Source organism: Neomonachus schauinslandi, chromosome X (genome assembly GCF_002201575.2).
Source record: "Neomonachus schauinslandi chromosome X, ASM220157v2, whole genome shotgun sequence".
NCBI lineage: Eukaryota > Metazoa > Chordata > Mammalia > Carnivora > Phocidae > Neomonachus > Neomonachus schauinslandi.
Genome location: NC_058419.1, coordinates 70,381,394 through 70,398,933, shown reverse-complemented (window position 1 = coordinate 70,398,933; position 17,540 = coordinate 70,381,394). Strand labels below are relative to the sequence as shown.

The 17,540-nt window shown below is 37.6% G+C and overlaps 1 protein-coding gene across 1 annotated transcript in view; it reads right to left on the bottom strand.

Moving 5' to 3' along the window:
- TEX11 (testis expressed 11) overlaps positions 1–17,540 on the bottom strand; it is a 292,288-nt gene that overhangs the window by 150,070 nt on the left and 124,678 nt on the right. The window contains exon 12 of the mRNA XM_021679728.1: positions 827–978. Within this exon, the coding sequence (XP_021535403.1) occupies positions 827–978 (152 nt within the window). The remainder of the gene's footprint in view (positions 1–826; positions 979–17,540) is intronic.

Sequence of the window (17,540 nt, the reverse complement as noted above, 5' to 3'; positions counted from 1 at the left end):
ATGTATTGGGGTGAGAATTTTCCAAGAAAGGGATCATACTATCTGTGTTCTTCAGGGTACAGAGTTCTACAGAGAGGTAGGGGGTTAGGGGAATGCTGAAATTTGATTCTACATCTCTGCTTTAACAGAGAAACTCTATTTTATTTGGGACAGGGTTCACATAAGATTGCACGACAAAAAGGATGCTGGGGCTAAAAAGGAAGTTAAAAACTAGGAAGCTATTTCACCACCTCTGTCTTATAGTTAGAAAAAAACAAGATCCAGAGATGTTATTAACTTGCCAGAAGGCACACACAGCTTATTGGAGATCACACTGAAATCATGAAATTAGGCCTTTAACCTCACAATTTTTCACTACAAAAGAGATTGAAGCTCAGAGGTTTGTCTGTTTTTGCTGATGTTTTGCTATTTTTGCTGTTTCTCATTCTAGTTTGTGAAATCTAGATCAGGGAGGTGTTATAGCTAATGGTTATTAGGGAGAAAAAAAGGAAGTGAGAAAAAGGGATCCACTGACCTAAGGATTTTGCCACTGTTCTGACATCTAAGAATTACATGCATATTAACACCTTTCTAAATCCTGCAGAAGGGACACCTGGGTGGCTCAGTCAGTTAAGTGTCTGCCTTTGGCTCAAGTCATGATCCCAGCATCCTGGGATCAAGTCCCTCATTGAGCTCCTTGCTCAGTGGGGAGCCTGCTTCTCCCTCTGCCTGCTGCTCCCCCCTGCTTGTGCTCTCTCTCTCTCTCCCTCTCTCTCTCTGACAAATAAATAAAATCTTAAAAAAATAAAAGTAAAAAAAAAATAAAACCTGCAGAAATCCTACTGACCTAAAATGATTTCTTCAATCTTCTCCTTGGCAAGCAGTTCTTCCTTTCTTTGTAAAAGCATGTCAATGTGGAGCAGTAGAGCTTTTCCAATATTTTCTGATGACTTAAAATGTTCACAGATAATCTTCATGAAATAAAACCCAACAGCCTCTCTGTTCAATGAGACACAATTTTAAATGGCATGAATAGAATAACTGGTTTTTGATCAAAGGGACTAAAGTTTATCTGCGAATGAGCAAAACATGCAAGATAAAACTGTTATCTGAGCTTAGGTAATATCATCAAATGTCTAAATAAGCCTATTTGTTAACAATAAATTATTTAATTCAATTTGTTTAATTTATTAAGCCACAAACATTTTCTTATCATGAACACCTATAGTCAGATAATCATCTCTCTAATATCTAATTTATGCTTCTGCTTCTAGAACTGATGCCAATTTATAAAAATTGGAACATGAGATCCAGTAAAGACACATGAACTGACATTAGAAATTTACTAGTCCCTTGTGGTAAGAACTTTTATGATCTACTCTTAGTAACTTTCAAATATACCATACAGTAGTGTTAACTATAGTCACGTTATACATTACATCCCCAGTATTTATTTATCTTCGAACTGGAGGTCTGTACCTCTTGACCACCTTAAGCCATTGTGATAGACACCTTAAGCTTTATCCAGTGCTGAATGTAAATTATATCTCAACAAAACTGAAAGAGAAAAAAGAAACCAGTTCCCTCTGCCAGCAACTCCTTTTAAAAAATTTATTTATGCTTGATTATACAAATAGTACAACAGTATATTCTGATTATTTAAAAATGCACATAGTTCATGGACTGGAAGACTTAATATCATTAAGATGCCAATAATACCAAAGCATCTACAGATTAAATGTAAACCCTGTGAAAATCCCAATGACATTTTTTGCAGAAATGGAAAACTCTGCCCTAAAACTCATATGGAATCACAAGGGACTCCAAACAAAGCTGAAAGTCTAGCAATTCCTGGTTTCAAAATTTACTACCAAGGTAATCAAAACAGTGTGGTACTGGCATAAAGACAGATATATACATTAATGGAATAAAATAGAATTCAGAAATAAAATGTCACATATACAAACTAATGATTTTCAACAAGGGTGTCAAGACCATTCAGTAGGGGAAAGAACAGTCTGTTCAACAAATGGTGTCAGGAAAAACGGATATCCATATTCAAAAGAATGAAACTGGACATTTATATTATACTATATACAAAAATGAACTGAAAATGGATCAAATGACCTAAACAGAAGAACTAAAGTATAAAACTTTTAGAAGAAAACATAGGGGAGGGTCGCCTGGGTGGCCCAGTCGGTTAAGCATCTGCCTTCGGCTCAGGCCATGATCTCAGGGTCCTGGGATCGAGTCCTGCGTCAGGTTCCTTGCTCAATGGGGAGCCTACTTCTCCCCCTGCTTGTGCTCTCCCTCTCTCTCTCTCTGACAAATGAATAAATAAAATCTTTTAAAAAAAAGAAAACAGGGGAAAATCTTCATAACATTGGATTTGGTAATAATTTCTTAGATATGATACCAAAATCAGAGGTAACAAAAACAAAAATAAACTGGACTACATTAAAATTAAAAACTTTTGTGTATTAAAGGATACAACAGAGTGAAATAGGCTCTCTATGGAATAATATGGAGAAAATAATTGCAAATCAAACTGATACAGGGTTAATATCCAGAATATATAAAGAGCTCCTAAAACTCAGAAACAAAAAAAGCAAACAACCTGATTTAAAAACTGGCAAATAACCTGAATAGATATTTTCTCCAAAAAAGATATACAAATGGTAATAATCACATGAAAAGATAATCTACATCACAAATCATTAGGGAAATGCAAATCAAAACCACAATGAGATACCATCTTACATCCATTAGGATGGCTACTATCAAAACAAACAAAAACAAGTGTTGACGAGGATGTGAAAAAATTGGAAACCTTGTGCACTGCTGGTGGGAAATGTAAAATGATACAGCCATTATGGAAAACAGTATAGCAAATTTCTTTAAAAAATTAAAAACAGAATTTCCGTATGATCCTGGAATTCTATTTCTGGGTATAAACCCAAAATAACTGAAAGCAGGGTCTCAAAGAAATATTTGTACACCCATGTTCATAGCATTATTCACAATAGCCAAAAGGTGGAAGTAGCCCAAGTCTCCATCAATGGATGAATGAATAAATGAAATGCAGTATATACATACAATGGAATATTATCCAGCCTTTAAAAGAGAGGGAATTCTGACAAATGGTTGAACTTTGAGAACATTATGCTAAGTGAAATACACCAGTCAGAAAAAGACAAATACTGTATAATTTTCACTAATATGGGGTACCTATACTAGTCATTCACAGAGACAGAAAGTAGATTAGTGGATGCAAGGGACTGGGGGAAGGGGCACTGAGGAGTTATTGTTCAGTGGTCACGGAGCTTCAGTTTTGCAGAATGAAAAGAGGGCTATGGAGATTGGTTGCAAAACAATGTGAATGTACTTAACACTAGTGAACTAGACACTTAAAAATAGTTGAGATGATAAATTTTATGTTATGTGTATTTTACCAGAATTTAAAAAAACTTTTTAAAAGTTTTTAAATAAAAAATTGCAAATAGTAAAAATAAAGCTTATGTTTCTGAGGACCCCTACCCTGTCCCAGTCCCTTTCTCAGAGGTAGACACTTCTAAGATTAGTAAGTATCCTTTCCAGTCCTTTCCTGGTACACTTATATGCATGTCTGTACTTACAGAAACATAGTTTTTAAAATATATAAGTGACAGGGAGCCTGGGTGGCTCAGATGGTTAAGCGTCTGCCTTCAGCTCAGGTCATGATCCCAGGGTCTTGGGTTTGAGCCCCACATCGGGCTCCCTGCTTGGTGGGAAGCCTGCTTCTCCCTCTCCCTCTACTGTCCCCCCTGCTTGTGCTCTCTCGCTCTGTCAAATAAATAAATAAAATCTTAAAAAAAATAAAATATATAAGTGACATATTATGCATACGATGCTTCTTTTTCTCTCAATACCATGTCTTAGAGTTCATTACATATAGATTTACCTTAGCTTTTTTAATTCCCACACAGCATTTTATTGTATAGAGATACCTTACTTTTCTTATCTATTCCTCTACTGATGATACTCAAGATGCTTTCAGTGTTTCACTATTACAAACCATGTTCTGGCAAATATCCTTGTAAACATGTGAAGTACCACCTATAAATACCAAGGAGTACAACTGCTGAGTATGAGTAACTTTAAATTTTGATCCTGTCAATTTGTCCTCCAAAAGAGTAGGTGCTGGAGAAGCTGTCAACTTGGAAATGTCAGTAGGTGCATATAAAATTTTCAATTCCATCAGCATCACCTAATATAATAATGAAACTTTAGGTTTTGCCATTTTGATACTCTGCCAACCCATCCTGAATCAGAAGCCTTCGTCTCAAGTTCTGCTTGATTTTTTAAACTTTTACTATCCCTTTTCTCCTGGAATTCTCCTTCACACCTAAAAAGAAAGAGGAAAAAAAACTCCTACCCAAATATCAGAAGACAACTATATAAATCATTTAACATAGATTTCTTTTGAAATCTATATGAAGGAAATCTATATGAAAGGAAATCTATATGAAAAGAAAACAACTTTGGCCATTCCTGTCATCGATTCTGGAGAAAAATAACTTAAAAACTATAAAAATCATTGTTCCCATGAAAAGCCCAAATTTTCTTCAAACATTACAGATGTGAAATATTTAATGGCATGATACAAGATACTGTTCTTAGAAAGAAGAGAATATTTCCTCTTTCAGGAAACCTTCTTATACCAACATAAGGAGACTTAGTAATGAAAGGGGGGCGCCTGGGTGGCTCAGTCGGTTAAGCGTCTGCCTTCAGCTCAGGTCATGATCCCAGGGTCTTGGGATCGAGCCCCGCATCGGGCTCCCTGCTCAACCGGGAGCCTGCTTCTCCCTCTCCCCCTACCCATGCTTGTGCTCTCTCTGTCAAATAAATTAATTAATTTAAAAAAAAGAAAGTAATGGGGTGCCTGGGTGGCTCAGTTGTTAAGGAACCAAGCCCCGCATCAGGTTCCCTGCTCAGCAGGAAGCCTGCTTTCTCCCTCTCCCACTCCTCCTGCTTGTGTTCCCTCTCTCACTGTCTCTCTCTGTCAAATAAATAAATAAAATCTTAAAAAAAAAAAAGGTAATGAAAGGTTACAAATACTGGGTGGGTACAGTTTCTATGTTAAGTAGTGTGCTAAGCACCTTACACTATCTTATTAAATTTTTATATTAACACCATAAAGTGTGTTGCATCATACTCATTTTGCAGTTGAGGCTCAGAAAGGCCATAAAACACATAAAATAGAAACAAAAGCAGCATTCAGGATTTGAATCCAAGTCTTTTTACCCCTAGAGTTTTTCCCATTGTACTGTACCGACTTTCTGTGAAAATAACATTCAGGATCACAGTAACAGTGGTCATAGATGTGATTCAAAGGAAAATTATTTAACTCCCATATTAAGTGTTTTCATTATTTCAAGTTAACTATAAATCATTTTAATTGGATTCCTCTTCCTCCCATAAGAGATCTGTACAAATGCTAAAGATGTGATCAAAATAAATACTGACAATTAGGATCTAATAAAGTCATATGAACTGCTGCCGGGAATATGCCACCATCTAAAAAATCTCCATCTACAGAGAGTAATGCAGACGTTTCTTTAAGGCCGTCCACATTTCTTTAAGCCCTTTCACTCACCCAACCAGGCCACTCAAGGCATTCACAGCTCAGTGTAGGTAGGCTCTGACCCTGGCAGCGAATCCAGGCTCCCTCTGTTGCCTCTCCCGGATCCACACTTGCAGCAACTTTCCCTTCTCTCTAAGACCCATGCCCTATCCAGAGGCCTCACTTACTGTGAGCTCTCAGGAATCTGTTACTTGGGCATGATGGCCTCTCTACCTTTTCTCTAGAGCCCTCAACCCTCAGGGGTCTGAAGGAAAGGAACAGGCCCCTCAACAAGCCCTCCTGAAAGCCAATGGCCCTTTACATTCTTTGTTTCTTTCAGACTATGTGACTAAACCATTAGCTGTAAAGAAAAATGAGTATTTTATCAATATATAATTGAAAGAGGAAACAATTGTTAGAGGAAAAAGATACAATGAAGGAGAAAAAACTAAAATTTATTATATTAGAATAAAAGAAAAGAACTGCAAAACAAGATTATTGAGGCTGAAAATAGCAATTCAGGTAATGGGATAAAAATATAGATAAATACATATACAGAATCTTGAAATAGGCATATTAAAAAGGATTTAGAAATGCTAATTTACAGAAATTATACCCTTAAGAGTGTATACACATCAGTTCTACCTTTATGTTTTGGAAAGAATATATACATCAGTATATGACACAGGGTGCAGAAAAGAGTACGCATAGCAAGGCTGAGATTGCCTATACTTAGAAAGGCCTTGTGCACAGGAAACAACAGGTGCTGGTGAGGAAGCAGAGAAGGGGAACCCTCTTGCACTGTTGGTGGGAATGCAAACTGGTGCAGCCACTCTGGAAAACAGTGTGAAGGTTCCGCAAAAGTTAAAAATAGAACTCCCCTAGGATCCAGCAATTGCACTACTAGGTATTTACCCAAAGAGTACAAAAATATGAATTCAAAGGGATACAGGCACCCCAATGTTTATAGCAGCATTATCTACAATAGCCAAATTATGGAAACTGCCCAAGTGTCCATCGACTGATGAATGGATAAAGAAGAGGAGGTACACACACACACACACACACACACACACACACACACACACACACCAGAATATTACTCAGCCATCAAAAAGAATGAAATCTTGCCATTTGCAATGATGTTGATGGAGCTACAGAGTATTATGCTAAGTGGAATAAGTTAGTCAGAGAAAGACAAATACAATATGATTTCACTCATATGTGGAATTTAAGAAATAAAACAAACAAGCATAGGGAAAAAAGGGAGAGAAAGGCAAACCAAGAAACAGACTCTTAACTATAAAGAACAAACTAATGGTTACCAGAGGGGAGGTGGGGGGTGGGGGGGATGGTGTGAAACAGGTGATGGGGATTAAGGCGTGTACTTGGAGCACCAGGTGTTGTATGGAAGTGTTGAAACACTAAATTGTACACCTGAAACTACTATTACACTGGATGTGTATATTTAAATGGATGTGTATGAATTTAAATAAAAGCTTAAAAAAAGAAAGGCCTGCTTGAAAAGTTGGCCCTTGGCTGACATCTGGTCACTTGGCTGGTAAACAGTTCCCTACACTGATATAAAGCATTCCATTAATACTAAGGGTGGCTCACTATGTCTAGACTGCACAAACAAAATGGTATCTGGAATCTTGGTATGCGCTAGGGAGGGGTACCTACGTGAGCATCCCCATGTAAAGCCTGAGGGACTTAGTCTCTAATGAGCTCCCTGATAAACAACAGTTCACACATGTTGTCATACTCACTGCTAGAGGAATTAAGCATGTCCTGTGCAACTCTAATGGGAAGGAACTCTTGGAAGCTTGTTCCTGGTGTCCTTCCTTCAGACTTTGGTCCTAGTGACTTTTTTAAAAAAATATTTTATTTGGGGGCACCTGGGTGGCTCAGTCGTTAAGCGTCTGCCTTCAGCTCAGGTCATGATCCCAGAGTCCTGGGATCGAGCCCCGCATCGGGCTCCCTGCTCGGCGGGAAGCCTGCTTCTCCCTCTGTCTGCCACTCCCCCTGCTTGTGTTCCTTCTCTTGCTGTGTCTCTCTCTGTCAAATAAGTAAATAAAATCTTTAAAAAAAAAAATTTTTATTTGACAGAGAGCGAGCGAGTGAGTGCAGAAGCAGGGGGAGTGGGAGAGGGAGAAGCAGGCTCCCTGTTGAGCAGGGAGCCCAGTGTGGGGCTTGATCCCAGGAACCTGGGATCATGACCTAAGCCAAAGGCAGACACCCAACCAAATGAGTCACCCAGGTGCCCCGACTTCTCTTCTTTCCTAATGTAAACCTTTAATGATAAAAAAAAAAACTTCCCGCTTAGCGTGCTGCTATATCTGTATGCCACAAATTCTGATGTATTGTTTTCAGTTTAACTCAATTATCTTTCTGGTATTGATTTCTATTTGATCTGTGTTACCAGAGAAAACACTCTATGTTTTTACTTCTTTTAAGTTTCTTTCTTTCTTTTTTTTGGCCCAGAATATAGTCTATTTCAACATATATTCTATGGACACTTGGAAAGATTGTGTGTTCTGCTGCTGTTTGATGAAGTCTACTGTAAATGTCAGTTAGATCCTGAGAGTTGATGAGTATGTATCTTAGCTGGTTTTTTTCTATTTCTATGAATTTTTGACAGAGAGTGTTGAGGTCTCCAACTCTAATTGTGGACTTGCTTATTTCTTCTTTTAGTTCTATTAGGTTTTGCTTCTTGTGCTTTGTAGCTGTGTGTGTATGTGTCTATGTGTGTGTACAGGTTTATATCTTCTTTTTTATTAGTAATAATCATAGCTAAATTTCTTACAATGAAAGGCTACAAAGTGAATCAATAAAAGTAAAGATAAAAGGCACTAGGACCAGGGGTGCCCAGGTGGCCTCAGTCAGTTAAGCGTCTGCCTTCAGCTTAGGTCATGATCCCAGGGTCCTGGGATCGAGTCCCACATCGGGCTCCCTGCTCAGCACAGAGTCTGCTTGAGATTCCCTCTCCTTCCCACTCTGACCCTCCTCCTGCTTGTGTGTGCGCTCTCTCTTTCTCTCTCTAAAATAAAATCTTCTAAAAAAGAACAGAAATTAATAAAATTTTAAAACAACAATAGAAAAAAATCAATAGAAAAGCTGAAGTTGGTTCTTCAAAAAATATATAACAGAAAAGACATAGAGATGACCAACAGATACATTAAAAGATGCTCAACATCACTTATCAGGGAAATGCAAATCAAAACTACAATGAGATATCAGCCTATACCTGTCAAATGGCTCAAATAAGAAGGTAACAAGTGTTAGTGAGGAAGTGGAGAAAAGAAACCCTTGTGCACTGCTGGTGGGAATGCAAACTGGTGCAGCCACTATGGAAAACAGTATGGAGGTTCCTTAAAAAAATTAAAAATAGAAATACCATATGATCCAATAATCCCACTACTGGATATTTACCCAAAGGAGAAAAAATACATTAATTCAAAAAGATATATGCACCCCTGTGTTTACTGAAGCATATTTCACAATAGCCAAGATATGGAAGCATCCTAAGTGTCCATCAATAGATATATATAGATATATATGTATAGATATAGATATAGATATAGATATCTACAATGGAATATTAAGCAGCCATAAAAAAGGAATGAGATCTTGCCATTTGTGACAACACAGATGGTCCTAGAGAGTATTATGCCAAGTGAAATACTTCAGACAGAGAAAGACAAATACCACATGATTCCATTTACATGTGGAATCTAAAAACAGAAAAAAGTGAATCACAGATCTGTACCTCTGAAACAAATAATACATCATATGTTAAAAAAAAAAAGAAGATAGCAGGAAGGGAAGAATGAAGGGGGGAAAAGTGGAGGGAGAGACGAACCATGAGAGACGATGGACTCTGAGAAACAAACTGAGGGTTCTAGAGGGGACGGGGGTGGGGGGATGGGTCAGCCTGGTGATGGGTGTTAAGGAGGGCACGCTCTGCATGGAGCACTGGGTGTTATACGCAAACAATGAATCATGGAACACTACATCAAAAACTAATGATGTACTGTATGGTGACTAACATAACATAATAAAAAAAAGAAAAAAGAAAGAAATAAAAATTTTTTTAAAAAGTGAATAAACAAAAAGCAGAGTAACACCTCTAAATACAGATAACTGACAGTTGCCAGAGGGGGAAGGGGTGGGTAAATGGGCAAAATGGGTGAAGTGGAGTGGGAGATACAGGCTTCCAGTTATGGAATGAAGTCACAGGAATAAAAGGAATAGCATCAATATGGTCAATGATATTGTAATAGCGTTGTATGGTGACAGATGCAGCGACATTTGTGGTGAACAAAGCATAATGGTATAAAGATACTGAATCACTATGTTGTAAACCTGAAACTAATAAACAGTGTGTGGTCAATTATACTCAAATTAAAAATATATATATATAAAAATTGATAACCATCTGACTGTAAATAAAAAGAGACCAGACTCAAATTACCAATATCAGGAATGAAACAGGATATCATTACAGACCCTGCATACATCAAAAGGACAAGAGAACACTATGAGCAATTCCACATACATAAATTTAACAAGTTTGATGAAATGGACCAATACCCCCAAAAGCACAAAACTAACACAATTCATCAGTATAAAATATATAATTTGAATAACCCTACAACTGTTAAGGAAATTGAATTTGTAATTTAAAAACTCATGAAAAAAATTTAAACAATTAAAACTCCTAAAAAAGAAGTTCCAGGCCAAAATAGTTTCACTGAATAATTCTACCAAATACTTAAGAATTAACACTGATTCTATACAATATCTTCCAGACATAGAAGAGCGAACACTTCCCAATTCATTTTATCAAGACACTATTAAGGGGCACCTGGGTGGCTCAGTCGGTTAAACGGCTGCCTTTGGCTCAGGTCATGATCCCAGGGTCCTGGGATCGAGCCCCACATCGGGCTCCCTGCTCAGTGGAAACCTGCTTCTCCCTCTCCCACTCCCCCTGCTTGTGTTCCCTCTCTGGCTGTGTCTCTCTCTGTCAAATAAATAAATAAAATCTTTAAAAAAAAAAAAATGTGTGTCTATACATGAATGTATGGTACCTATCGTTTATATATGTGTCAAAACTTATTGAATTGTCCATTTATTCTAAATATATGCATTGAATTTTATATCAATTACACTTTAATGAAGCTGTTTTTAAAAAATAAGAGGGACACCTGGGTGGCTCAGTCGTTAGGCGTCTGCCTTGGGCTCAGGTCATGATCCCAGGGTCCTGGGATCGAGTCCCACATCAGGTTCCTTGCTCAGCGGGAAGCCTGCTTCTCCCTCTCCCACTCCCCCTGCTTGTGTTCCCGCTCTCGCTATCTCTTTCTCTCTGTCAAATAAATAAATAAAATCTTTTAAAAAAATAAGAAAATAAAGGAAATTGGGCATTACTTTGCATAATTGCTAGAGGAGGATGGGAAGGCCAGTTAGAACTGTCATGAACTCACTGTCACCTTGCACAGAGAACCCTGGAGATTGCTCTAAAAACACTGTTACATTTCTGAGGAATGTACTAAGTACTCATTTACAGGTAATATCAAAATCTCTGCTCCTTGGAGTTAGTTTCATAAAAAACAAAGGACAAGTTAGCCAAATATAATGAATTCTGAGAATCTGTTATGTGTTAGAAATATAGGGTATATAACTGATAATCCTTGAAGGACTAAGAACGATAAATTGTTATAATGCTAGTAGGCATATAGACATCACTGATCTTCTGGTTTGATAATAACAACCATTTTCTACTTAAGGGTATAAATAATCTACACATAGAAAGTAACCTTTTCATTGAACCCTAATTTTAGGCTACACCTGAAGAACCCGGCTTTGGCTGCAACTATTCGCTTTGCAGTTGAAAAAACCCACTTAGCAATCTAGTTGATCTGGCATTAGAGAGTCCCCCAACCTGTAGCTTTGCCATATATAACCTTTAAAGATATGGATCTCGTAAAGTATTTTGTGTGTGTGTGTGTGTTATGTGGCCATCCTATTTATGGTTGTTAGACTTCAGTTCACAAACTAGCAGCTTAATGAGAATCCCACAATCATAGGATTTAGAGCTAGAAGGAACCTTAAAGTTTATTTATTCAAACCTTCTCCACCCCCTCATTTACAGAAGCACTGGAGGCTTTGGTTTTCTATTGTTGCTGTAACACATTATCACAAATTTAGCTGTTTAAAACAGCCATTTATTGGGGCACCTGGATGACTCAGTCGGTTAAGCATCCGACTTGGTTTTGGCTCAGGTCACGATCTCAGGGTCGTGGGATCCATGCTCAGCGTGGCGTCTGCTTGAGATTCTCTCTCTCCCTCTGCCCCTCCCCTCACTCATGCGCTCTCTCTCTAAAATAAATAAATAAAATCTTAAAAAAAAAAAACCCATTTATTATTTCACAATTCCGTAGGTCAGAAATCTAGGCAGGCTCACCTGGGAATTGGGCTTAGGGTGTCAAAAGGCCAAGTCAAGGTATTGGCTGGCCTGGGCTCTTATCTGGGGGCTTTAGAGGAGAATTTCCTTCTAGGCTTATTCAGGCATTGGCAAAAATCAGTTCTGTAAGGCTGTGGGAACTGAGGTCTCATTTCCTTACTGGCCTGCAACTGGGATTTGTTCTCAGCTCCTAGATGCCGCCTGAATTCCCTTTGACCAGCGTTTGTGCTTTGAATGTATCTGACTTCAGTCTGCATACCTCTTCTGCTTTTAAGGGCTCGTGTGATTATACTGGGCACACCCAGATAATCAAGGATAATATCCTTATTTTATATTCAACTGATTAATAGCTTTAATTACATATACATAATCCCTTTTGCCATGTGAGGTAACATATTAACACTTCCGGGAATTAGGATATGGATGGACCTTAGGGGCCATTATTCTGCTTTTCACAGGCCCTGAGAAGCTAAATGACTTGTCTGAGGTCATTCAGTTAGTAGCAAGGACTCATTCCAATACACCTCATGTTGCCTCTTGCTGACATATACTCACTGCTCATGCTAAATAGCATTTTAGTCATCATCACTTCAATGCCTGTAAATGGCTCAGAGTTAGTAAAATTGTCCTGTAATTTACTCTAAGGCACAGCTCACAACTGCACAATAAATGAGCAAGGGATGCTCACAAAACTGCTTAAGAAGCTAAATGTAGTATCTCAATCATGTCCAGTACTACTAGCCTTATATAAAATGGTGAACATGAATTCTATTCTGTAGATACATGGCTCAACTTGAAATGATAAAATATTAGTTTCAATACTTCTTCAAAAGTAATAATAGCCAAAGTCTATTGAATGCTTATTATGTCCCAGGAATATTACACAAATTAATTTAATCCTCAGACGTACAGGTATGTTCCTTCTATACACAATTTGTTGAGGGTTTTGTATCATGAAAAGATATAAATTTTTTTTTTGAAGATTTTATTTATTTATTTGAGAATGAGAGACAGAGAGCACGAGAGGGAAGAGGGCAGAGGGAGAAGCAGACCCCCCGCTGAGCAGGGAGTCCGATGCGGGACTCGATCCCGGGACTCCAGGATCATGACCTGAGCCGAAGGCAGTCACTTAACCAACTGAGCCACCCATGCGCCCAGGATATAAATTTGTCAAACATTTTTTTCTGCATCTCTTGGGAGAATAATGATTTTTTGTGCAGTTGAGATACAATATTATATTAGTTTCAGATGTACAATATAGTGATTCAACAGTTACATACATTACAAAGTGATCACCATGCTAAATCTAGCTACCATCTGTCACTATACTACATACATACTACATGTTACTAACTATATTCCCTGTGACAGACATTGTATCCCTGCGTCTCATTTATTTTATAACAAAAGTTTGTATACTTTAATCCCCTTCACCTATTTTGCCCATCCCTCACATAAAATCATGATTTTTATCTTTCATTCTATTAGTGTACTATATCAACCACATTTATTGCTTCGCATATAGTGAGCCATCCTTGCATCCCAGGGATAAGTCCCACTTGGTAATGCTGTTTAACCTTTGCATCCCAGGGATAAATCCCACTTGGTAATGCTGTTTAACCATTTTAATGTGTTGTTGATTTCGGTTTGCTAATATTTTGTTGCAAATGTTTGCATATATATTCATCAAGAGTACTGGTCTATACAAATGCCACATGATTTCACTCATACGTGGAATTCAGGAAACAAAACAGATGAACATATGGGAAGGGAAAAAAAGAGAGAGAATAACAATAGAGAACTAAGGGTTGATGGAGGGAGGTGGGTGGGGGATGGTCTAGATGGGTGATGGGTATTAAGGAGGGTACTTGTTATGATAAGCACTGGGTATTATATATAAGTGGTGAATCACAAATTCTACTCCTGAAACACTACATGTTAACTAACTAGAATTTAAATAAAAATTTCGGGGAAAAAAGAATATTGGTCTATAGTTTTCTTACAGTGCCCTCATCTGGCTTTGTTATCAGGTAACGCTGGCCTCATAAAATGAGTTTGGAAGTATTCCCTCCTCTTCAGTTTTTTGGAAGAGTTTGAGAAGGACTGGCATTAATTCTTTGAACGTTTGGTAAAATTCACCAGTCAAGCCATCTGATCCCTGGCATTTCTGTGTTGGGAGGTTTTTGATTACTGATCCAACCTCCCTACTCATTACTTTCTGTTCAGATTTTCTATTTCTTCCTGATTCAGTCCTGGTAGGTTGTATGTTTCCAAGATTTTATCATTTCTTCTAGTTTATCTAATTTGTTGGCATGTAATTGTTCATAATATTCTCTTATACTCCTTTATATTTGTGTGGTGTCAGATGTAATGTCTCCTCTTTCATTTCTAATTTTGAGTCTTCTCTTTTCTTAGTCTAGTTAAAGTTGTATCAATTTTATCTTTTAAAAAAAAACTACCTCTTCATTTCATTGATCTTTTTTATTGTTTTTCTGGTCTCTATTTCATTTATTTCCTCTCTGATCTTCGTTACTTCCTTTCTTCTGCCAACTTTGAGCTTAGTTTGCTTTTCTTCTAGTTCCTTGAAGTATAAAGTTAGGTTGTTTATTTGAGATCTATTTTCTTAATATGTGCATTTATTGCTATAAACTTCCCTCTCAGAACTGCTTTTGCAGCATCCCACAGATTTGGGGGTGTTGTTTCCATTTTCATTTGTTTTGAGATATTTTTTATTTCCCTTTTGATTTCTGCTTTGACCCATTGGCTGTTTCAGAGTGTGTTGTTAATTAAACACTCCTGTTGAAAATTTGTAGATTTTCCTGCTTGCCTCTTCTTGCTGACTTCTAGTTTCATTCCATTGTGAATGAAAAAGATACTTGGTATGATTTCAATCTTCTCAAATTTGCTAAAACTTATTTTATGATATTATCTATCCTGGAGAATATTCCATGTGCACTTGAGAAGAATGTGTATTCTGCTGCTGTTGGATGGAATGTTCTTCTATAAATGTCTATTGGGTCCATTTGATCTAACGTATGGTTCAAGTCCAAAGTTTCCTTGTAGATTTTCTGTCTGGCTTGCTGAAAGTGGGGTACTGAAGTCTGCAACTATTATTTTTCATGTTCTTTCATTATCATCACTTCCCTCAATTTCCTATACTGGAATCTCTGAGAGTAAGATTCCTTATTTGTATAGTTTATGGCAAGAACTTATTTGCATAGTTCATGGCTTTACTGTGGAAATGTTTAAAAAAAGATAGGTTCTGAAGATAGTGTGGGGCTGGCAAATTAGTTACTAACATGGTTGAAAAAAAGCAAGAACAGCAAAAGGCAGTACAACAACTCAAAACAATATGATTTTAATACCAAATATGTAGGCAAGAATAGTTTTATCTTTATAAATCATCCACTTTCTAGGCCCTCTTTGGAGACACCAAAATATTCTGATTGTATTTATTTCATAATTATGAACTATTCTTCCCCATTAGGCAGTGATCTTCTTGAGACCAAGGACTATATATTATTTAATTTCTGTATCTTTAATACCCAGCGACAAAATAACTGATACACTGTAGGAACTCAGGTGGGAAAGAATGCATTCCCGCTACTATCAACCTAATTCAGGTTCTTATCATTTCATATGTGAGCCACCTGTGATGATTCTTATTTGATTTTCCTACTTCTAATCTCATCCCTCTCAACTTCTTGCATGTTTCCATTAGCATGTCACTACCCTCTTTGAAAACCTTCAGTGGGTCCTTATTTGCCTATATCATAAAGTCCTTTAACTTGATTTTCAAGGATTTTCACAAACGACCCCAATTTACCTAACTTTATATCTCATTACAGCTTTTATATAAAATGAATGCTACAGCCTCTCTGATCCATTAATCATATTCTGAACAGATTATGTCATCTCCCTATCTACTTGCTACAAATGTCCTTACTTCTCCTTTCCACTTTACTAAATTCTCTCCCATCTTCAAAGCCCAGCTGAAGTCTCACCTTCAAAGAACCCTTTCTGATGTTCCCAGTCCATTAATGATCTAGGCCTCTGCTGAATTCCTATACTAATTTGTCAGTTATCCTCATTTTCTATGCCCTATCTTATATTGTTATCTTTATACATATACTTTTTTCCAATAAGGCTTGTAAGTTCCCTAAAAGAAGTTCCTATGCCTTCCATATGCTGCTCTTTACATACAAGATACTAAATTGGACTAAATTACTGTCTCTAAACCTGCCTTGTGCTCACATTTTTGCTCACTCTAATCTTCCTGCCAGAAATTCCTATTCATTCACCTATGCTGATCTACATTTTCTAAGTCCCCATCTCCTCCATTTAGCATTCTCTGATCAATAGAGCCCACAGTGATCTTTCACCCCCTCCTCTAAATTCATACAGGATTTATCACTCTATCATGCATTTCTCATATCCTGCATTTTACTGTCAGTTGACTAATCATATATATGCTTAACTTGCTACAGCAGACTGTAAATTCATTAGAGGAATGTCTGTTTCTTATATTTTTTTAAGCTCCAACCAGACTCCAGACAACATGTTGCACCAGGCACAATTTTTGTTGATAAAATGTACTCAAATGTATCCAATGTGCTAAGGAAAATTGAACTCTTGTCTCCAAGAAGCAATCAACCTTAAAAAAATCCCTTTAATTCCTCTTCCCATCTCAAACACCCTAAAACCAACTCCCCCCCCCCCCCCCCCCCGGGGGGGGGGGGGTAAAACACATAAACCATCTATCCAAACCAAATACAGTGAAGATGCAAGAACTGAGTATATATTCTGTACCAACTTCCTTTCCTACAGACTGGAACTATTTTTTTCTAATAAACTCATTAACAATTTTTATTAAAACAAAAAATCCTAATGGATGCCCTACAAAGTATGTTGTATGGGTATCTGACCTGAAGTGGGAAAGGAGACGAAAGAACCATGGTGATAATTCTTACCAACAGTCAGCCTTGACAGTGGCTGTTAGATGAGAATATCCATGTAAGCATGATTAAATTAAATCCCAGGAGCCAGTGGATGTTTGCTTTTACTTCTGAGTGTCTGGTGATAACCTTTTAGATCTATCCCAGGAAGGAATTAGTGTTGAGAGTATTAGGTCTTCAATATTATATCTGTCTCTTTCCCTGGATTTTCAGGATATTATCTCACTCATCTCAGCATGCCATTTCTGCAAGCCACTCAAGTACTTGTTATTATATTATCAGAAGAATAAATTTCATTTAAACATATGATTTAAAAAATATGCTGCATTCCTGGGGCGCCTGGGTGGCTCAGTTGGGTTAAACGCCTGCCTTCAGTTCAGGTCATGATCCCAGGGTCCTTGGATCGAGCCCTGAGTCAGGCTCTCTGCTCAGTGGGGAGTCTGCTTCTCCCTCACTCTCTCCCTCTGCTCATGTGTCCCCGCCCCCTCACATAAATAAATAAATAATATGCTGCATTCCTAAATATGACTGTACTGTATTT